General features: G+C 45.4%; 1 protein-coding gene across 1 annotated transcript; it reads right to left on the reverse strand.

Annotated features, from left to right (window-relative positions):
* Window positions 1-707: 707 nt before the first annotated feature.
* GNB5 (G protein subunit beta 5) lies at window positions 708-23603 on the reverse strand. Its single transcript, XM_009681394.2, has 11 exons — window positions 23271-23603; window positions 18951-19087; window positions 17197-17238; window positions 16270-16346; window positions 14620-14752; window positions 10591-10734; window positions 7205-7296; window positions 7035-7083; window positions 4489-4585; window positions 3221-3387; window positions 708-2813 (listed from the first exon to the last, which is right to left on the reverse strand). Exons 1-11 carry the CDS (start codon window positions 23380-23382, stop codon window positions 2802-2804), a joined length of 1062 nt encoding a protein of 353 aa, XP_009679689.1. The 5' UTR covers window positions 23383-23603; the 3' UTR covers window positions 708-2801.
* Window positions 23604-24167: the final 564 nt, after the last annotated feature.

The raw sequence follows: 24167 nt of genomic DNA on the forward strand, positions 1-24167 counted from the left end.
ACTTAAAATAGGCCGTCTCAGCACTTTCCCCCACCCAACAAAGAAAAGGAAATGAAACAATGTGCTTAAGTTGAGGTAGTGCTTTTTCAGTGTCTAAATTTCCAACAACAGCTTTAATGCTGACCACAAAACTACACTGAAGTGGAGACAACAGCTGATCCTAGCATAGTTCTCTTCTGCTGAGAAAGCAGAAAGCTGAGCTGCTGCATCTAAGGTAGTCTGCAAATATGATTTACCCAAACAGTGACAGCCTAGCCACTCAATAGTGTTTAGGTGCTTCACTTCTACTGGTGTCACATTGCAATATGAGGAGAATCCTGTGCTCCCACGAGACACATACTCCGCATTTTTCTGTGCATTCCTGAGTAAAGTGATTAAGATCTGAAAAGGAAACATCACATTAGCTGCGACTCTTCTAGGCAGGAAAACACAAACTGAATTCTGGTTTCCTAAATACAGAAGGAACTCGGATGGAGTACAGATCAGGTATTTTCAAGGACTGCTCTCTCACTGTTACTCTTGCTCACCTTGAGTATTTCCAGAAGCTATTCCAGAAGCAATTTGCTGATAAATCTGGATTTCACATGGCTCTTTGCAGGACAAGTGATCCAAGAAACTGTATGAGGCAAAAAATAAATACCAAGAAACAGAAACAATAGCTTATATTACAAGTAGCTAACTGATCGGAAAAAATGACTATATACACATTCCCAATATGCAAAATACAATTTATTATATTTAGGCCATTCATAAGTATCAACACAATGTAGTATGTTTAAAACAAATATCTTACCAATAAATACTATCTAAATATTAATATTCATCTTTTGATCAAATGTGTACAGTGTAGTGACTCAGTATTGCACAGTGAGCTTTATATGACATTACCTTTTCCATAGTGCATTCAGTTTTTTTTTTGTTTTTTTTTGTTTTTTTTTTACAGGGACAGTTTGCCACAAATATTGCAAAGCATTGGAATTGACTTTTCCAAGCGGAAACAGCTGAATTATTTCATTAGGGACTGAAGGCTGACCTTTCCTCTGAAATGGCCATAATTGGTCATGGATTCATGGAACCTAATGTTTTCATGAAAGAGGAGACTTCTTTTCTAAAACAATTTTTATACAATTAAAAAACCCCCAGCTTTTAAATAGAATTAGGTTATTGAACATCTAACTTACGTGAACAGCCAACTCCAGTGACCGTTTGTTGACTGTTGTGTCACACTAAATATAAATCATATCTTTTATCTTTTCAGAGATGTATCTTATTACTTGCACTTTGGAGGCCAGGCTCTGCTGGCCCCCAGCATTACTCCAGTTCTTCACTCCCTAAATCCCTCTGTTCAGCTCAGCTCAGCACCCATCCATATGAGCAAAGATGACACATTCTAGTCTCAATAGTTTTCAATGTATGAATACAGACAGAATTGTCAATAGTTCTATAATTAACTATATCTGCACTTGAATATATCTTAATTCTACAGCGTTGGCTCCACATGGCTCTAGTCCTGCTGGTTTATATCACGTTAAGACGTTGACACAGAGGACCAGGTCCTGCAGGCACGTGTGACCAGTTATACCGCTTCCCTAAAACCTAACTGCTCATCAATCTGCTGTGCTTGCTCACTCTGCTAAGCATGGTACTTGTATCACATCTGCAAGACTGTGACTTACGGCAGTTTCTTAAATAATCAATTATGACAAAACTGTCTTCCCTTCAGTGAGAGATCTGTTAGAGTAAGGACTGTACAATTTGGCTTGTAAGGTCTGATCTGTATTTACATAAACTTACTGCTCTCATATGGCAAAAGGACCTTAAAATGGAAATATATTGCCTTTATACACATTTAAGGCTATATTACCCCACCAAAGCGGTGTGAATTGGCCAACGTGTAAATAAGAATCATGATCATAGAACGGCTATGATTGACTTGGAAAGGACTTGACCATCAGCATAATGGTGGCTAGTGCTTAGCATGTAAAAGTAATTTTCTTTAAGTAAAAGAAAATTCACTCATCAAGTGATACAATTAAAAATTTCTACGAAACTACTGGTTAAAATAGTACCTCATGATTATGTAAATCATGTTTATACCCCTCAGATTTGCAGTTTATCTTTTTGTATACATTTAGATTCTTTGAATTCAGATAACAGAGGTGAAATACTTATTTCTATCTAAAAAGGAAGTCGGAAAAAACAGGGATTGAAAGGATTCATTTTTTTGTACAAAAAATACCTTTTTATCACAACAGCCTGTACCTTCACAGTGGGCCCTTTGCTCCTCTACTTAGTACCAAGGTTCAGTCATCCATAATGCCATCACAAAGTATCAGAGAGTTGTTTTTCTTTCCACTTCTCAATATCAAAATTCAATGCACTACTATGGAATGTTTCCAAAGCCTTATGCTACACCCTGATAAGATAAAATCAGGATTTTTTTTTTTTCTTTATCATAAGAAGAAACTCAGTTCATGCAAATAAATACATAATGTGCACAGGAGTACTCATTTCTATCCTATAGATGACTTCAGAGAAAAGTCGCTTTTTATATTTATCTAAACTAGTTCTAGTAGAAGAAGGTAGTTTCAAAAACAGAATTAAAAACATTTCATTTTACTACAAGTTGATGGTTGCTATGTGTTCAAGCAGATTACATTTTCTACCTAGTTGTGTTAATCCGCGGTTTCAGTATCACTGTTTTATAGCGTAGCAAATATTTGATTCTTGGGGTGTTTTTTATGCAGCTTTTGTAGTCCAGGATGTAAGTCTTCTTTTGAGTTTAGATACAGGATCTCAAGTTAAGCCCAGATCTGCAGAAAGAGAATTGAACAATCATTTATGACATTGACTAGTCTATCAAACATTTAAAATTTGGCAAGGCAGTCAGATTATTGGTACAGGAGGTCAGCAGCAATGATATGAGGCAAAATTATGATTTCAAGCCATAAGTTCAACTCTCTCTTAACATTTCTGCTAGCATTTCTGTGGGGATTTTTTGCTTTGAATTTCCTGTTTGTTTGTTTTACATAACAGAGAAATATTGCTTAAACCTAAATCTTTGTTGCTTCTCCATGAACATTTAATTTTATTGAAAGCTGGGGGGGTGAGGGGGAAGGGGAGGGATGTTAGTCCCGCGAGAATCAGTTTGTGATAACTCCTCCCTCACCCTCTTTTTTTTTTTTTAAAAACACCCAAACCAAGTCCTCCAAATGCTTACTCTCAGGGTGTGGTCCCAGGATCCCGAGCAGAACGCTGTCCCATCAGGAGATACACGCAAAGTGCTAACACGATTTTCATGGCCAAAGAGAATGGACACACGAGACCCTTTCAGCACATCCCAGACATTTATGGTGTAGTCATTATAACCTGCAAAGAGTAGACGACCTACAAAGAGAATTAGATTTGTACAAAATAAGGTCGTAAGCGGGTAACATTTCCAGACTGCAGCAAGGGCCTTCCGCAGAACAGTCATTACGAAGCCATCCACAACCCAGATTTTCTGCGCCTGACGCAGCACACCTCCCTTTGCCTGTCTGCAGGCTGCAAGCACTGCTTCCCACATGCTAGCTAGGCTTCCGCTAGATGCATGTCCTCACAACTGAGTTAGTTAAAAACTAATTAATTTTTAACTATATTTTTAACTAAGTTAAATCAGTTTAAAATATTTGTTAAAAATACATGGAATCTGTTCAGTCATTAGACATAGGGGATCAATCCAAATTAAGGAGAGACTGTTAAAGCGCTTCAACTCCTGTGGCGGGGTAAGAATACTCTGCTCAGACTTTACACAAGAACAGCTTCACAAGGTTGAATACAAACGGTTGAACAGTTTGGTAAGCCGTTCGTTATCCCCTGCAGTTTCTGCTGTGGTGCTTGTGACTGTCCACAGACGGTCAGCGTGACCAGAGGGGCAGCTGGCACCGGGGCAGCGAGGCCTGCCACAGGCTTGTCCCCAGGTGGGGCGGCGGAGGCAGCTTGGGGCTGGTGTCAGGGCAGGGCAGGAAGGGAGGGAGGAGAGAAAGGGCTCAAGTTCAGGTCTCTGGATCAGTAGTGAAAAACAGTTGGTGGGTCTGTCTTCAGGCTCCTCTAACGTACTTTTACCATCTATTAATAATTTATTGTTCGTTATAAACTATTTATATGAGTGTGCTTAATATTTTAGATACATCTCATGTTTCCTTTGAAATTTTTTTAATCATTATCATGTAATTCTAGGCCAGCTGTAGTTAATGGCAAAATATTTCCTGCCTTCAGCGGGGCCAGAAAAATACTCTTCATCACTACAGCTAAGCAATAGCCAGCTAGGTTACTTAGGGAATATTTTTTCTTTACAGAAGAAAAAAGGCTTCCATGCATTACATTTCTTTTGGTATTTAACGTTGCTTTTATCTGTAATAATAAATGCTTTATCAAATTAAACTGACAAAACTTTACAACCTGCACCAAATCCCAACACCAAGGTAACATCCAAAATCCAGGTCTCACCACTGAGGGAGAAGTCCACACTAGATGCTCCAAAAATGATGCTCTCTTTGGAATAAATTGCTACTTCTCTATCTGCACGAAGGTCATATAAACGACACTAGGATTAAAACAAAAACAACACACGTGCCTCACTAAAGGCTGGAGTCAATAGCTACTACATCTTGTTGAAAAAACGTGAGTGGGAACGACCCCAGCTTAACAGGCATCATGGGAAGCGGCTGCTTGGCTTCTTTCCTTTTGCTGCTTCTGCCCACTGGGAATCCTCAGGAGTCCAGTGGGGTCTAAACAACACAATGTTGTTTTGTGTTAACTGAGTGGGGAACTTGCTTTTCCAAACCACTTCTCTAAACCTCCCATCTGTCCTGCTATAAAGAGATTAGTGGTATTTTTTTGGATCCTGGGTACCCACAGAAAGTCCTCCCACTCTAATCTGAAAAATCAACATGAAAATAACATTTAAGTGAAATGATACATTTTTATACAAATATATTCATACATATACATACACACACACATACACACACACAATATACAAAAATACAAATATACATCTTTGTTTTCTGTTTCTTAGAGGAAATTCCCAATCACCTCCACAACCTTGAATTTCTGTTTTAACCATTTGTCAATATATGTAGGCTTGTTTAACATGGAAATAATGTATAGTCAGATCAAATTTCAGTGCCCTTCAGAATGGCAGCCTGTTAGCCCTGAAATCAAAATGCACTTTTGAAACTATTTTAATTGAAAACTTTCCTTAATATGTTAAGTTTAAGCAAACACTGGCCAGGTGGGTTTGTTAATATTAGACTTAACTAATGAAAAATGGCTGATATTCAAGTCTGCACATAAAGAAAAGACTGTTCCATTCACAGCATTATGGTAAGCTGCCAGGTATCTGAAGTCTAAGTTTCCCAGTGCTATGCACTAATGAATAATTCTATCAGAATATCCTGATACAGAGTCAGGGTCACCTCAGGTGACAGTACGGCTGTATGAACACACTTTTACGATTTCCCTCCAGACAGTCAGGATTATCTGTTCCCCCAAATCCCCAAGTATACAAATCAGGTCAAGGATACCAGTCAGTATACCAGTCTGTAACACGGAAAACATGAACTTCTTCATTTAAACAATCAAGTAGGCAGAAACTGCTAAAGTCTCTGTCAAAAGTACAAAGTTGGAATTTTCCATCTCCTATTCAGGTCAGGGAAGTAAGGAATAGATAAGGAAGAAAAAAAATCATCAAATGAATTAATAAGCACAGGAGCCCACAGCCAGTGGTACTGGGGGGGAAAAAAAAAAAGAGTGCTCTCATTGGAATTTAATGATGGACAATTTCTCCATCTCTCTCGGCGTCTCACATGCTCCAGTGCCACATCTGAATGCACACAGATGCACTGGGCTCACCACAGAGCTCGAGGTGTTAATTTATAGTGGAAGCTTTCAAGATCTAAAAGCAGCATACATTTTCTCCAGAAGTGCCACGGCAGGTCTCCACATCCAGTGAAGTCCAGGGGAATGTTTCTGTTGAGGTTAGCCAGTTTTGGAGCAGAGTCAAAATGTATTTGGAAGACAGAGTACTTGAGAAAGATTCTTCACCCTCATGCAACTCAGTGCAATGTCTGAACAGACAGGAGAAGCAAGGTGCCGGGTGTCTCTTGCAGATTCCTTTTTGAATTACGACTATTGTCAACTCAGCTCCTGCAAGACTATGCCTATGGGCAGACCCCCGCCCTTTGTGGACACCCACTGACTGCAGCAAGATCCGCTGGCCCATGCAGATCACTCAGGAGCCCAAGGACACCAGCAGGTAAGTGGTATTTTGCATGCAACGTGCTAACCAAAATTACCAATCAAAATGCACTGTGCCCTCTCCTAGCAGCGTTTTCATAGACAGTAAGATTTGGCAAGAGCTATTATATCATCAAGGATGACTTGCATGTAATGACTCATCACAGTAAAAAGCAATGGAAATATGAGTCAGGCTCACAGGAAGGGAATATATAGCCAAGGGCAACCTGGGGCTGCATTCCCAGGAGACACACAGCTTCTAAGGCCAGTTGACTGGATCTGCCCTGCACTGCACTGCTGAGACCACTGTCCCTCTGCATTTGCCTCGCTCCCTCCCTTGCAGGGATGTGCACATTTGTGTTCAGGCTCCGTTCACTCTCTTGCACTGAGGTGGTCCTTCTAACACAAGCTGCAGGTTCCTCCCACGTTATGATCAATGACTGCATGCAGCCTAATATCTTCTAGTAAGACCACTAATTTTGATCATAGGACTTCAAAAAATAGAAAATGTGTTATGAATATTTGGAGAATAGCTCATGCAGAAAACTTGGCAGAGGTCACCTAAAAAGCCTTACTAGAATTTCCCAATAGCATTATATGTATTATATCATAGAATTATTGTTTCTCTGTGACTCTGGTATCACAGGCCCAGTTTAGCCACTTAAAGACATCTGAAGATGTGACCTAGTCTTTTAGAAATATCTGACTTGAGAAGTAACAGATCTTCCCTAAACTAGGTTGCTGAATTAACATACCGTGGCATCGTCTGAACCAGAGGCAAAAGCATCTCCACTTGGGTAATATCTGCGCATGAGTAAAAGAAGACCAGAACACATTACACTCCTTGAACAAAGTCAGACTTCAATAATAGAACCAGTGCATGGCTCAACATCACAAACGTGCCCTCACCCAGAAACATACTGACCTGACACTGTTGATATCTGAATCATGGGTTTCAAATGACTGGATGCACTGACCAGAGCGCATATCCCAAACCATAGCTTTCTTGTCACATCCCTAACAAGACAAAAACAATCACTGCAGTTGTGCAAACGGTGACATTCACCCCTCATGTGTCTGACATGCATGTTCAAGGCCAACTACGTTCACAGGGCTCTGAACGTCACAGCTCTGAGGAGAATTCAGCAGCAAAGCAGACCCAGAGTTTGCTATACTGGAATCCCCAAAACTGATGCAGCTGGAGTTTAGAGGAACGTCTGACACAAAGGCTAAACTCAGTGGGCGCTGCGTATGAGCACTCGTGTAGGTCTGCGGTGCCGCGCAGCGACAGGAGGCTGGTGAGGCGTTCTTGTGCCAACAGGCCTGAGGTGCTTGCGCACGCTGTCCAACACCGACCAGCACTCACTGCATTGCTCTGTTAATGCTGCTGCCTTACCTGCGTCCTGCAATCCCCACCAACCCACAAAGCTCCATGACTGACTCATTCTCTACCACTTAACATGCCTGATATAAAAAATTAATATCCAGCATTTAAAGTTTGATGACAAATTCTTCTTATACACTGAAAGAGAAAATGAAATAATTGTATCTGGAGGGTCCCTTGCCCACCATCCCACCAGATGTAACTCCTGCTGTGGCTCTGTATCCATGTGCTCTACTGGTAGGTCAGTTAGAGGAAAGAAGTGTAATAGCATTTCATCTCATTGTGAAAAACCTAACCCATCTTTCCAAGCTATGCTTTACAAAGATCATTTATTACTCAGTCCTCAGGGTAGGGACTGTCTCTTACACAAAGTGCCAGCACTGGCCTCATTCTCAGCTGCGGTGTCTCATTACCGTCACAATACCAGCGACAGGAGAAAGAACATGGGGTTTCTTCCAAGGGTGATGGGAGATTTTAGTAAGTATCACTCTGCTAAAGGGAAGGCAGTAGTACGCTTAAGTAAGTAGGCTTAGCTCAGGGGAGCTCTGCCTTTCTGTGCGGCTCCCAGTAGTCCCAGGGACGCGTGGGGAGCGTGGTGCAGGCCAGGCCTCCTGCCTTCTCCTGCCTAGCGAGCACGTTCTGCTGAGCAGACTGTAGCACATGCGTTGTTCACTTCTAAGCAGATATAATTGCTAGTCAAACTAAACGGTCTCCTCACAATTCACATCTCTCTCTCCTTTTTTGCAACTCTCTGGTGAAATTAAATCCTAGTTTTTTACTAATGATGCCATTATTTAAAAGAGGTGATATTTCTTCTGTACCAGCTTGCGGTTTCTGCATAGGGGAAAACACACAGGATGGAGAACATTTTGGATTCAACATATTTCCCTCTGAAATTCAGCCATAACCCAAGCCCAGCCCTTCACGTTGCTTCCATGTGCACCATTCTTACTGACCTCTCTGGGAGTTTGGGGGCAAGACCAATCTGACAAGCTGGTGCTTTGATTCCTAAGGTTTTGAAGGAGAAATCAGCAACCACCTGTGGAGAGATGGGCCCCCTGAGTGCTATCAAACTTACCGCAAGGAACAGTGCTCAGAGAGCACTGAGCACAGCAGCCAGGGGCTCAGTCATGAGCTCACCCAACTCTACAAGGAGGGCTGTGATTTTCGGTTAAGTAGTTAAATTTAACAGTACTCAGTCCACATGCTGTTGTACTGGAATTGCTTATTCCACCTCAAGGTTACTGTATTACGTAGCCCTGAATACAGTGAGTCTCCTCCCTACGCCACTACAACTTCAGGCTGTACTGCTTTGGCTATACCCACATCAGATCAATGTAAGATAAATCTCCACTGAGGCAGTATTTTGCATTTGATGAGTTAAGTCCCTGTAAGCTCAGACATGCCCAAACTACTACATCGACACAAGTATTACGTATTCTCTTAGTGGTACCATAGCTGCTTGCGATTCTTTGCCCTATAATAAGCTGAGCTGTTCTCATGGAGAATGAATCTGTCCTTTCTGGGAAGTGAGCTGAGTTACAGGAAAGCCTGGGAGGACTAATGCACTCAGACGGAATTAACTTTCAGTCACACTTCAGAGCAGCTGTGCTAGCAGCACATGAACTGGGCCAATGCGTTAGGCTCTACTCCTGATGAGCCAGCCAAATTAAATAAAAGAGCCATAACATAAGAGGTCCAGGTTTACTGTGTATAGACAGGACTTTGACTTAGAGCACAACAAGTGGAATCTCCTAATCCATGGTCAGCAATCTCTGGCACAATAGCAAGCAGCAGGACTAGCACAGGGCTAGCACCAGTGGGGACCACAGCAGCTTGGGAAAGGCACCTCTGTGAGGCAGCAGCTGCAAGCTCCTGGCTGCTATTATGCTCCAAGAAAAGGTAGCTACTGCCCCCCCTAGAAACCAGGTACCTTCAGCAAAGGTACAGGTAGCAACCTGCCTCCTTAAGAGAGGTCATCGCACAGCTCCTGCCAGTTCTTACTGGCACACTCAACTTCTAACGTGGGAAAGAACACCACCACCTTGAAAGGGAACTAAGCCTTGTCCAAATCACCTTTATACCTTGCCTGACTTACTGCCTGGTTAAATGCCAAACAGCTGAGGCGCAGTAGCTCCAGGGAGAGCAGTCCCTCAGCAGCCAGCCAAGAATGAGAAGATGCACTGGGTACTTTCCCAAACTAGTCCTGCAGGCCCTGCTAGGTTTGTATGTTCCTCTGGGCTAAGACAGGGAGGCAGGCAGCATTTGCCTGACCAAGGGGCTTTAAATGCCTGTAGTACCACTGGAAGGCAAAGGGTACTTAGCAACAGCTGAAGATGTGGCCACACCTTATCTGTGTCTGCTCCAACTTGTGCTAGAGTTAAGCCAGTGCCTAAGCTACCCCCTGGCTTCTGGGGAGCAGTTGAACAACGCAGTGGCATGTATATTATTTACAGCCCCGCTTCGATGCCCCGAGCAGCAGCCTGGCACACCCTGTCCCTGACTCCTAACAGCTGGGTGCGAGAAAGGAGACAAATGTGAGAGGTTGTTTTCTGTGCAGGGGCTCCCATGTACGGAGGGTTCACACCTCTGCTTGCTTTATGAACCCGCTGCTCTAACTCTGAGCCTTTTCCTTTCCCAGCAGAAGCTTTGTTTTGATCATGAGCTGGATTGTTTTAGTGTGGAGTGGAATTTGTTAAGTAAGCAGAACTGCAGTCAGACTGGCGGTGTGGGTTTGACCCCACAGTCAGAGATTTAATTTGCTCCAGCTTGGGAAATCTGCTTGCAATGAGTGGATTTCACTGGGTCTCCCACTAAATACTCCAGCGCTCTCTTCATAAGATCATGAGCCTCCTGCTTTGCTGCCTTTTCCCTTCCATCCACACACATACCTTAATTTTATATTCCAATAGGAAGCTCCTGCTTACCCCAGAAACGAAGGTATTTCCCGTTTCAGAAGGGGCCAGATCCAGACACAGGACATCAGCTCCATGACCATGGAAACTCTGTAGAAGCTGCCCACTCTCAACATCCCAGAGCGCACAAGTCCCGTCTCCGCTTGCTGTCAGGATCTACAGGACATGGCAAGAAAAGGCAAGATACAAAAATCAGCATATGCTCTTCAAGTTCATGAAGATACCCCTGGCATCCTATGCATATACCAAGAATGTCTTTAACTTCATATAATACTATGCTATAAATCAAAATCGTAAAAACAACGTAGATCTAAGCAAAGTTTGTGTTATTTATTTTGAAAGAAAAGAAGGCAGAGTGGAAAGGAAAGGAGTATCGACACAGTTATTACCACACCGTGTACACGTTATTAAATAATGGTCAGTTCAGTGCAGTGGGGTTTGGAGAACCGATGTCAATAGGGATTTGTTGGCATTTCTATATCCTCCAAAAGGAGGTAGCACCAGATTTGTATTCCTGTCTACCCGTGTACATAAACCTCTCCATACTTAGGCTGCTGGAATTCAAAGGGGGTAAAAAAAGAACTGCTGGATTTAAGTATACCTGTTTAACTCTCTACATTTTTTCTGCCTGAAATAACCAGGCCAAACCCAATAAACTGAATTTCATGGATTTTCTGAAAGGGAAGCGAGTCTGTCTAGACAGTTGTTTGACAAGTCCATCACCTCTCACTTGTCCAAAACCATTTATGCGTGAAAGGACTTGAGCATGTACTGACCGAACATAGCTCATAGCTTCTCTCATCTGCTGCAGTGCTTGTAGAACGCACATGTGATCATGGCTTGTTATTGTGGTTAAATCCTGATGATGCTCAATTGTTCAAAATTTCCCCTTGGCACTCAAAGCTGTTATGCAATCTCAAATTCTGTAGGTTGAAAGGGTGCCTGTGCACAAGCATGGAGGAGACAAAGGCGAACTTAGGAGACCTTTCAGTTTTGCACGCAGGCTATTTTCACGTTCAGTGAAGGAACTCAAGGGATCCCAGTGGATAGTCAGAAGCCAAAAAGAAAACATACTTCAAGAAGAAAATTATCACACAGTCGTGAAGACATTCACAGAGCTGCATAGAGGTTAAACATAGATCATGCCTGACAGATGCTCCAAAAACCTCTCCCATAAACAGAGGTCTGCAAAAATTGAAGAACAGACTGCTGTGAATCCTGCAGCAGAGATGACGCTAATATCCTGAGATTAGCAGACTAGCAGAAGAAAGTCCTAAATTATCTTCTAGCCCAGCTTTTGAGCCTCATTTGATAATTTTCTCTATTTTGTGGAATATTGTACCTCAGGAGGAGGGATAGAGACTTTCAGCTCTGGCAATTTGCTCTCATAATAGCACATAAGAAAGAGAGGAGGGGAGCAGAGGTAACCAAAGGTATAAGGGGATGGTCTGTTGGCAACCCAGGGCTCCAGCTCAAGATAATGTTTAACACAAAATGTTTTGGACTCAAGTTCAGGCTATTGTCATAAAACCAGACAGGAATGAAGAATCATTGCTTTTGGATGTTCATCTCCCTCCGTTGGGGCGCCAGCAGGGCGGGATGGGGGATCCTCGCCTGTCACCTGGCGGCAACAGGCTGCACTTGCACACCACTGGGGGAGCCCGGGAAGCACCGCTCCTCCTTGCCGCCCTCACCGGCCCCGGCCTCGCAGGGCCAAGCTCTGGCTGAAGAAGGCAGGAGTAGGGGGACAGTAGTGACCCCCACTTCTGTCTTCTCAGCCACGTTGCGTTCCCCAAGGGCTGCATTTTGATTCTCAGCTCTGGGAAGCGGGGGAGCTCGGGAGCGCGGCTGGCTTCCCTATGCAAAACACTCGAGATCCCAATTAACCGTTGCTATTAATATACTCAGAGCACTGTCACATGGGGAGCGCTATCACACGCCGTAACTGCGCATACCTAATTTAAGGAGCCAGGCTCTCTTGGCTCTGCGCGGAGCTGAGGCAGAGGCGCTCCCTCCGGCCAGGCTAGCCTGGGGCGCTGCGAAGGAGGCAGGCAGCTCCCCCAGCACCGAGCCGGGCGCGGGAGCGCGACGAGGGCAAGGCGGGGGAAGGACGGGACGTCTTGCAGCCCCGCGCAGCCTGAGGTTGGCTTCAAACCAGCAACGCATCACCCTCGGCTCTCCTCTCTTTCCATTGCACCTAGCACACACCCACGGACGCCAGTCCCCGCGTTCCCCCCCGACCTCCACTGCTCTGCACCAAACCTGGCCCCCAGCCCAAGAAAGCAGCAGAGGCAGCACAGCCGCTCGCTCTCCGGGCGCTGGGCGCCGCGGGCAGGCCTCGCTCCCCGGGCGCTGGGTGAGCGGCGCTGCCCAGCCAGGGCCAGGAAACACCCGCGTTTCACCTCCCAGCCCCAGAGCTGCTGAAGAATTTTAAATCTTAGGCCGCTATATAGGAGGAAAGAGGCAAGAAATTCAAGCTTCTCTACGATCTTTTACAAAGCTGTGTCCTAACAGAGGCTCAGACAGCCTCTTAGACTTACTTCTACGTTTTTTAAATAATAATAAGCAGAGCTATAAACGTTCACTAAAAATATAAGCCTATCAATCTCAAGAAAATTTCATTATAAATTCTCCGGAAAAATCTCTGAATCACTGTGTATACAGCATCTAAATCCACGGTTGGTATTATTTAATAACAGTGTTATATTCCCTTCAACATCAATGTAATTTGCTTTATATGATGTGTAGGAAAAAAACCCAACTTTTCTTTCTTTTTTGTTATGGAAAGTAAATATTTTTTGCCTTTCGTAGGATTTAATCACAATGCATATAGGTATGGACAAGAAAACAAAACATTGTTTTTTGGATGCCACCAAAAGGTTTCCACTTATTTTAGACGCTGTTTTAATTATACAGGGCTCCTGCACAGCCGGTCACAGCTGGGCATGCCTGAGCGCTGTGGTACCTCCAGGCCTCCTGGTTCCACCGCAACACACCTGAATTAGCGCCTCAGAGTCATTACTGAAGCCGCAGAACGGCAAATAACAACTTACTCCTGGGTATCTCATGCCTTGAAAAGGAAGCAATCAGAGCTCATATTTCCTTTGTAAGAGCTCCAAATATCTGGAATGAAGGGAACAAGTGTATTCCCCTTCTACCCAGCTCTGCTGCCATGGAGAACAGTGAAAACGCTCCCTCCTTCCGTGTATTTTGCTACAGGACTGTACTGAGCAGAGCTTCAACTAAAATGCTACATCCAGAGTGGCTTCTTTCATTGTCTTTCATGTTCCTGGAGAAACAGACCTTGTAGATGTTCACTACAGAGGCAGCTGGCCTAGTCTCAGAAGAGCTGGGGTTTTGCTCCTTGCTCTGCTATCGACTCCCCCTGCGACCCTGAGCAACCACTGATTCTGTGCGCTTCAAACCCTAGCTGCGAAACAGGGATGCCACCGCTTCCTTTCTGTCTCTCGGGAATACACCGCTACGTGTACAGACAGAGCCAGCCCTGTGGGGCCCTCATCTTGAGCTCAAATATCTCCCTTGCCACAAACAAAAAGTACTAAGAATACTTAAGCACAATACTTGCAAAAGCAAAGTTGGCTGGACATCCAGGACAAATTAGGCAAACAACACAGTCTCCACCAGCTGGCACAGCACATACCCAATCTAGTATTACCTGATCTGGGTTTTTATATATTTGTATTAGTTTGAGCTCCTACAAGCACAAGCCAGCAGAGCTCACACGGGTTAGCAGCGAGCTCCCTTCACCTGGGAGCAGCAAGAGGGACAGGCCTTTGCAGGGAGCAGCCGTGACAAGGGCAGCCTCCATACGGGCTGCTGCAAGCATTTCCTTGCAGCAGCTTTCGCAGCACCTTCACTGCCACGAGCGAGGGTTTTCCGGCAGCCCCTGCACGGTACAGAACGTGGCGCTGGGTGCCAAAATGCTTCAGCTTGGTGCAAGGAAAGTTACTTGCACCAAGTTCAAATGCAGCTCCAGTCAGGCATGGCTAGACAGTGAGTAGCAGGTAGGGAATGCATTACCTGCATGTCTGAGTTAGTGAAGCTGCAGGCAGACAAGTAGTTTGTGTGCATTGCAACGGATTTCTTCTTGGCAGCCATGTTTTCATTTTTGTCAAATGTCAGCGGGTACACAGAACACTTGTTGTCCAGGCCGCTAAAGAGAATAATAACAACAGAGAGAAGGGAACTGGTTAAAACTGCAATGACAAAAGGCAAGCAGTGATAAGAAGGAAACCACCTGGCAGCACTGCGCTGCCAAATCCTTACGAGCACTGACTTCCCTGTATTATGCTAGCTGGGATCTCCCTGTGCAGGGAAGCCCCAGATGCCTCACCACACTGTTTACAGTACTTCAGCAGCTGAAATCCAGTATTTTTTGCCCTTGTCTAGTTTATAAATGGCACTGAATGAAACCTCCGTAAAGTATAAACTGGGGGGGGGGGGGGAGGACGCAGCAGTCACCTTAGTGTTAATTTTTTGCATAAAGCCAAACTGGCATTTTTCTATTGACCTTTGTGATTGTGAGTATTAGTCTTTAAAACGTCATTATTTATCTACCTTAATAAATATCACCTAACTCCCATGGAAAGATGGTATAGTAAATTAATGTATGTGAAGAGAGGGTTTTTAAAGAGCTTGGAAAAATGGCAATATAAATACTGACTCTGTAGCTAGTGTGTCTAACTACCGACTGTATCTACACCAGATCCGACTGGGTCTCCCAGGCCAGATGGGCCCACTCTGACTCTATTTCCTAAAGTCCTAGTAGATGCAGGCTGTGCCCTGGTCTCCGGGATCCCAGGCGCACTGCCAGCTGCCGATTCTGTGTCTTCTGTTAAGTGCACGGCACTTAACTAACAGCAAAACGGACACACAGAACTAGGTAATGCAACACATATATACTCTCCCTGCCTCTCTTACGAGAGTGAGGACAGAGCTTTCTTGCCATCTTTCAGTTTTAGTCAAAATAGCACAATTTCTAGAATCCTTCTCCATACACATTTATGAAGTCTGTCTGTCTCAGTATGCTTTCTTCCATACTTGCTAGCTGCACAGTAAAATAGTCTTCCTTGTTGCTTTGTCTTGCCCCAAGCTTTCTTTGTCTGATCCACCCAGTCCATTCTTAAAAGTTGTTTTGCCAACATCACATCTCTTTGTTTTCTTCCCTGGGAAAAAATCAATTTCTTCAAACCGGAGCCCTTAGAGAGGTTGGAGAAGATTATCTTTATTGAGGATGGGCTTACTGCCCCTCCTCCCCCCTCCCAAGATCTATTCAAGGCTGATAATCCTTAATGTCTGGCCCTCAGACATCCTTGTGCGAATTCTCCACCTCTAAGAACATGGTTAAAACAGCTCTCCCTTAAAAGATATATACAATACACACAACCAAACTGGAACTGAGAATTGCATGCAGGCAGAATTCCTAAGCCATGATATAAATGCTGAAAGAGGATTATTTGCCATGCTTACACAACAGATGTTATCGCACTCATGTCAGTAGAGATCGTGTGTATGAACGACTATGGGAACAGGATCAGAGGCACTGAGTGCAGTCCTCCTCTCCACGAGCAAGACATACAAGCTCATAACTGTCAGCACCTGGGAAGCCGCTGGGACGCTGCTACAAGGAAAGCCTCTCTGCGAAAGCAGCTGCAGAAACTGGGAACTCACCCACAAGCAATGGCACATCCGGATGGGGCATACGCACACGCCATCACCCAGGTACACGGCATCGTCACTGCGTGTTCCTGAAACACAGGATCTCCATAAAGCTCAAACGTCACCATTTCTCTAACCGGTGCAAGGAAATTAGCGTAGAGTAATATGTCCAGTATTGCTGTGGGACCTCCTTGGGGTTGGCGAAAGATACAGATGCTTCCCCTGGTCATAACCCAACTTGAGGCTGGGTAAACCCTGACTGTACAACACAGAGGAACAGCAAGAAGATGGTCAGTCACTCCCTTCCAGACACATCCCGCCTTGTTCATGAGCCCCAAACTGATCACAGAGCATCTTTTATTGGGGTTACTGGACTCGGTGCTTTGAAAGGGTCTCATTGCTGTACGCATGCAGGCGAGTTACAAGCAACTTGTTTGTTCTCAGGTATCTGGAGCTGTGGGGGCTGAGGCAGCGCTGGGCAGGGCTCGGAGAAGCAGCGGCACCATGTCACAGCGAACACCAAGGCTGAAGGGTCCCAGTTGTTTAGCCAGGGCACCTGGTACAGATATTACTCAGGGAGGGTCTCCACTTTGCCAGCCCAGCTTTCCCCTGCAGCCGTGCGTGGCGAGGCAGCTGTCCTCTGCGTGCGGAGCAGCGTGCCAAGAGCCCTCGCTGTCAGCAACGGGGGCAGATCTCAGCCTGCCGGCAGCACCCTGCTGAGAATGACCAACTCCAGGACGCAGACCCCTTGCTCAGAGGCTTGGCAAGCGAGCTGGTTTGCGCTGGACCCCTCAGCCTGAGGTGCTGCTGGAGGTTTGAAGGTTATCCAGTCATCCTGGGGCCTCCTGCGACACGCTTGTGAGCCCTCTCACCCACCACTGTTATGCAACTATTGCCCTACTCACAGAAATCTCAGGCTTACTCTAAAGTTTTACCTACCTTGTTGGTAGTGAAGGAATCCCACACGATCACCTTCCCATCCTAAATGAAAGTACACAAACAGAGAGAAACACTGAGAAACTGAGGACTTCCAGATGCATTACTGTTAGCCTACTTCCAATATTTGAGGAAAACCCTTCTGCTCATTTCTATCCCCTGTTCAGTTCCCTCAAGAAATTTTTGTCTGCATCTTAAGAATAGTACAATGGTTGTAGTGAAGCACAAAGGAGACACTCCTCCTGCTAATTGTTTCTTTAACCAGGAGACGGGCATATCTTCTCCTCACAGAGATGACTAATGTGGGCTTAAAAGACTGATTTATTTTTAAAAGGGCTTCCCCTAACCTGTTTATGAGAAATCCTTTCATTTACAGCACACATCATGGACAAGATAATCTCCTCAGGAAACCATTATTAGAACGAATCTTTACTTGCTTCCCTTCAGAGATGATGTACTTCTCCCAGCCTACAACCACCATCTGTAAAGCCACTCACATCTCCCATACGAAATCTACTGGTGGCTCTGGACAGGACTTACAAACACAACAGGTGACCTATACTACAAATCACTCTCAGAGCTGGCAGCACTCATGGGGACTATTTATGAATATTGAACTGTTCATTCAATCTTTGCTTTCCTGTCCTTCGTCTGCTTTTCTCTTTTACTTCTCACTACACTTACTCAACCTTCAATTATCCTTTGATGCAATTGGCTAATAAGCCAATAAGAACACTCAGTAAAAAGCAACTTAATCACTTTGTCTATGTGCTCAGGCCAGCTCCTTTGCCTTATACATATAATATTGCTTAACCTCCCTGTATTTTACAATGACATGTTTATGGGTAAGCAACAATTGCTGCTGTACCTGGACTCATTACTGTTCTTGAATCAAAAAATGCAAAAAATGCATCGTATCTTCCCTGTTCAGCATTCTGATTTACACGCTAACGTTTTTACCACTTAAAAATACCACATTAATTATTTAAACTTTGGTTCTCTTTGCTAAGAGCACCATGAATGATAACAACTAGCAGTAACTCTGAAGGTAGCTTGCTATGTAGGTTGCCTCTTTTTATCCCTCAAGTGAGCCCCCGGACAGATTTCATATAGGCCAGTGAACAGCTGTGAGATGCAACAAGCTCACTCACTACCATCCTGGGTTCAGGATGAACCAGTAGATCTAGAAAGTAATTATCTCACTACCTTCTCTCAGCTAAAAAGATTAGTCTTGAGCAGGTGTTAGGACTGTTTCTCAAAACGTCCAAGCAAATGCAGTAATGTTGGCAGGATGGTTGAGATTTTCAAGGCTGCACCAATCACAGAAGAAATTTCTGTGCACAGAAATCTCTGGAAGAATCAAAATGTTTCCTCTCCTTTGTCCTAATTACTTTTTTTTGAACACAGGAACTGGAATCATTATGGAATACTGAATTTGTAAAGAACAAGGGAATAAAATGTACTTTGGCCTCAAACAAGTTCTCTTTATTTTCTATTGTAGTAGGAAATACTTAAGAGAAATCTGTGTATAAATGGACAAAAAATCTTTAGGGTATTGACTACAACAGATGCAGGATGTTCAGTACCTTGGATTTGTGCTCTCTGAACAAATATGTTGCCAATGGACTGCTTTAAGGGCATCTTGAAAGCATTTACGCTATACGCAGCATAAAAATGTATACACATTTGCAAAGAGTGGTATGTACCACAGCCAAAAGGTTTCTATAATGCCCAACACTAGCTTTAAAAAAACATACCTGGGAAGAGCTCACAATTCTTCTTTTGTCTTTGCACCAGTCCATACAGAGCACTTTATTTCCATGGCCCTTCAGGGTTCTTCTGGTCTTCATCACGAACTGGCCCAGCGCCTCCACGCGTTCTGCCACCTGGTGAACTGCAAAGGACTGATTGCTAGAAGAGACCCGTATCAAAGCTTTGCCCTGGCAAACCATTTATCCTCCTGAGTAATGTTACTTGCAGGAAAAAATCCATGAAGTATCAGTCTCTGGCGTAAACCAATGAATTCTGTTTCAGAGCTGACAGGTTGTAAGGCCCTATGCCACGGCGAGCAGTGTATGGGATGTGGATGAACTAACTCAGGGTTGTTGCAGCTGAACCTCTCACAAACTATCATACCCAAGCATAGCTAGAAAATATTTGACCCAGCCCCCTTCTGCCCTCTTACTCGGAAATCTTCAGTCTGACTGAGGCGTGAAAGAGCATGTCCAGCCTAACACGTGCCCAGTGGTACTCAAGTAGGGGGGAAGACAGCTACTGGGTCATGGAGGGAAAGTCACAGAAAAGAAGGGGCGAGCACCAAATCTCCAAGGTTTTCACAGTAAGACCCTTGTTCTGGGTGTGAGTCCCAGGCACACGGCAGCTAGGATGGCTGTTGGCACTGCAGGCTGCTCTGCAGTGGCATCGGGGAAGGCCTCTGGCTGGCAGGGCACGGCTCCGAGTGAGCTGAGAAGCTCAATGCTCTCTTACAGAGTGCACTGCCCGACTTCCAAACAGCGTCTACAGGCCTTGAAGACCTTCTTGGGTAGGTCAGCATTTTCTTTTATGAGAAAGAAACAGAGAGGGCAGGCAAGCAGCTTTCCTGAGTAACAACCTCTGCAGGAGAAGTTAGTTATTTCATATCTCATTTAATAGCAGTACTTTCAGCTGATATGCTGACTCCTTCCCCTCCCCCCACCCCAATTTCCAATTGTGCAAACTCACTTTGATGTAAAATTCACTCCACTGCAGCAGACACAACTTAGGCTGCCTCACGCTGGGATCATTTGTGCACATCTGGGGAAAGCACCATCTGAGGAAACTAGTTTGCCCGGCTCCCTTGCTGTTGATTCAATGTGGAGCTGAGCAGGGGCACAATATGTCCTGGTGCCCACGGCAGCTCCGACTGCTCTAACACACCTCACATGAAGCACACACATGAAGTGCAGAAGTTGCCTCAAGTTTCAGAGCAGAGGAGAGGTCCTGGGGCAGGGGCTGGAGACGCTGGCACCAGAATTTAAAATGACTCATTCCAGAGAGGAGCTAACAGGATCCAGCCCTTCGCTCTGTGGTGCGCTTGTCCACACTAAAACCTAAGGTGACACAGCTGCTGTTAGCTAAAGGGCCAATGCCTGACCCAAACCATTTGAAATGAAGTCAGAAGCTTAAATGCTCTAACAAGCCGGTGGAGGAAAGCTTAAGCTTTCCAGCACAGCGCTGCAGACTGAGCTCTCGCCCCGCCTGGCAGGTGACTGCTCCAGAGCGATGTTGCTGCGTCACACCTTTGTCACTTTTCTAGAGCTGCTACAAGAAAGCTCACGGGCTGGAAAGCGCCGTCACAGCAAAAGAACAGACATCCTTAACGTTATTTGAGATTATTCCCTGGCGTAGGGTCAGGCGAGCAATTTCTGCTTAAATCAGAGATTGATTTCTAATGAACTAGCTTTTCCATAGATGTTCTCCAAAAATGCCAGCCCTGCAAACCGTGTCAGCATAAGGCTCTCACCTGAAATCTCTGCTCTTCTACTCACTCAGCCAGGGGACAAGTGCTATCCACCGTTCCTGTCCATTAAAGAATCATCTTTAACAGGGGTCAGGAGCAAGGAAAAAGGTCTGAGAAAGTACCATATAAGCCCACTGAGGAAAAGATACATTTTCCTTCTCCCTTTGCCCACTGAACCCTGCTAAATGATCCAATCGAAAGACCTGAAAAGAGTGGATAGGAGGTTATTGTGGCAGCTGGAAAGATGTTTGTCTCTAGAAAATATCTGAAAAAACAAACGTTCCACAGACAATAGGCAGTGTTTCCATTATGTCAAAGCAACCTAGACTCTGTGGAACTGTCTATTTTAGCTTTACTGATTCTCTGAGGACGCTTATCTCCAACCACAGCCATAATAACCTTCCACCCGCCTAGCACAGATTTTGGAATCAGATAATCTTTTTGAAGCATTCTCCAATAGTTTCAAAACAGTGTTAAAAATTATGCACTTGGGGAAGCAGATCAGCTAATGTCAACAAGTAACTCGAGTAGTTTTACAAAGGTCCAGATAAAACAGATTATTTTTCTAAAACATATGGTTTGGCCTGAACAGAAATTGTGGACTTGCTGCAGACAATATTGGGTATTGGTCTTTGATCTTTTCTGCTTCAGAAGTCAGCTGGTCCTAACGGTCCCTTCTGGCCTTAAAAATCTATGGATCACATTAACAAAAGAAGCTGCTTTTTCTATACCTGAAATTCTAAGTGATAGAAGTGTATCCTTAAAATCGTAGGATTGCAAATCAAATGTATTTTGCTATTTGCTCTTTCCATCCGCATTTTTGAGAGCTGCAGTTCAAAACCAGTTGAACAAATAAGGACAGTCCTAATTCAGCTGGTTGTTTGTTTTGGAAACCATGGAGGAAAACCATGATCAGACTAAAAAAATGTCAAAGATATAATTTTAGATGGGGGTGGGGGGGGAAACAAGAAAGAAATGCTTTATTCTGGAACTTCTAACCTCTATAGAAATAGCTCTTGGGAACAATTTATGTGTCCAAAAGCTTTGATCAATGATATAAAATATCATGAGGGACCACTGTTCTGCAGTAGTGTAAGACTTTTGCCTTAGAAATCACGTCATGGATAAGTAAATACAGTCTTCCAATATAATTTTACAGATTTCACATATGACTGAAAGACGTAAATATCCTATGACTGCCTACCATGACACGCACAGTTATAGTATCACTGCAATCGTAGATAAAACTCTGCTTTCCTGATCAGATTGGATTTAAGCATATGCTTAAGTGGTCTGTTGAACAGAGACCTCGTTACTTCTGGAATAGAAATTACATTCATTACATAGGATTATGATAATTTTCAGTAACATTTATGTAATGAAGCCATCTCCATTTATTTAATGATTTCTATTAAGAGAACACTGATATAGCACATGATTATCCAATTTAAACAAGAAAATGCTTTATTTACTCTAGAAACAAATCTCTTTTAACATCCTCCCCCCCAAAAAATTTAGGAATATTTGCTTCGGTCTTAGGAAACATTGACATCTAAATCACTAGACACAGACTCACATTCCCTTTCAATATTTAAGGCATCAAAATGGAAGAAATAAAAGTTGTAATGACCTACTAAAATTGCTAATAAAACGAGCCATAGGATTTCAGAGGAATACAGAAATTTACACACATCTTCTCAAAAAAGAATTTCAATGCGTCATCGCAATTATAAAAATGAAATAATCAAAATAAAAAGCATTTTTGTGCCTCAGGTGATTTTGCATCTCAGGCGACTGCATATGTATTTGAGGAGTTCTATAAAAATAAGGTTAACTTATTTTTATCCTGCATCGGAGGCAGGGGAGGCTGAACTCTCTGTCCACGTTAACCTTGCATCCTGAAACTGCAGCTGGTAACAGCGAGCTAAGCAGCGGCCGCTGGAGGATGGGCTCACCTTGCCCCTCTGACCCAGCCCCGGCTCGCTGTACGCTGTTTCCCTAGGGGGAAGAGGAAGCAGTGCACCTTTTTGAGCCATACACCTTGGGTGAAATCCTGGCCTCGTTGAAGTAAACTCCCACCAGCTCGCACAAGGCGAGGCTTAACCTCTCTTTCTCCTACTACGACGCGCGCTACAGCGAAGCAGATCAACCGCAGAACGCCCTGGGCGAAACACGTCCCGTCCCGTCCCGTCCCGCCTCCTCCCGCCCCCCCCGGCTGCTGCGGACGGGGCAGCCCGGCACCTGCCCCGCTTCCGGCCGGCCCTCCGCCTCCTCCGCAGGGGCCGAGAGGCCGCCGAGGCCGGGCTGCCTGCCTGCGCCCTGCCGGCCGCGGCGCCCCGGCGTAGCCTGGAGGGCCCCTCGCGCCTTCAGCAACCACGGGACCACCGAGCGGCCCGACAGGAGGGGCCCTGCCCGCCTCCCGCTGCAGAGCGGGACACCTCCGTTTGCCGGGCGGCCAGGCAGAGCCCGACTGCCTCGGCGCGGGGGACTGCACCCCGCCTCAGGGCAGCAGGGCCGTACGCCTTCCTGCAGCAGCGGGCCCCTCGGCGCGCCCGGCCAGCCCCGGGGGGCCACTCACGTTCCACGTCGTGCAGCTTGGCCCTCTCCTCCTCCAGCTTGCCCTTCAGGCTCTCGGCCTCGTTCTTCAGCGACGCCAAGGTCTCGTTCTCCTGCAGCCCCTCGGTTGCCATCTTTGCAAAGGAAGCAGGGAGGGAGAAAAGGAGCGAGAGGCAGGGAGGAGGAGTTTGATCGCCTGGCTTCCAGGGATGCTGCTGAGGCTCCCGCTGCCTGAGCAGCTGAGCCGGACCGGACTCCCGCCCCCTGCCCACGCTGACGTCCAAGGCCAGAGCGGAGGCTCCGCTCGCCGTGCCGGCGGCCAGCGCCCGCCTGCGCGGCCCCTTCCCCCACCGCAGGCCCCGCCAGAGCGGGCAGCGCCGGCCCGGCCCGGCCCGGCCCGGCCCGGCCCGCGAGCTGGCCTCGCCTGGCTCCTGCCGCGGCTGCACCCACGCAGCCCGCGCGGCTGCAGGCTTCCACAGCAAATGGCTGCTGGGCAGCACAAGCCATTCGCACAGGCCGGCGGTTTCACTTCCCCACATAAACGTGCAAAAGAACACACAGGTTTCTGCTTGGAACCAAAATTGCTTTGTGCCAAGAGGTTGCACACGCTGTGGGGGAAGGAGGAAAAAAACCTTATCCTTTATAAACCTCAAGGCATTTTAAAATGTCACACTGGGAAGACAGGTCCTGTCCAGGCTTAGCAAGTCACAACTCAGTCCGTCCTTCCCTCACACCCGACAGGTAGGGGCTGACCAGGACGCTCAGGTACCCGGAAGGTCTCTGACCCAGACCCTGTCCCAGTACGACAGACGTGGTGGTGTGAACTCTTCTCTCTACTAGGCTTTGAAGCCCTTGTTTTTAAATCATCTGCTATCACTTTTTCTCTTTTTTTTCTTTTTTCTTTTTTTATTTAACCAAT

The sequence above is a fragment of the Struthio camelus genome, chromosome 12, assembly GCF_040807025.1.
Source record: "Struthio camelus isolate bStrCam1 chromosome 12, bStrCam1.hap1, whole genome shotgun sequence".
Lineage (NCBI taxonomy): Eukaryota > Metazoa > Chordata > Aves > Struthioniformes > Struthionidae > Struthio > Struthio camelus.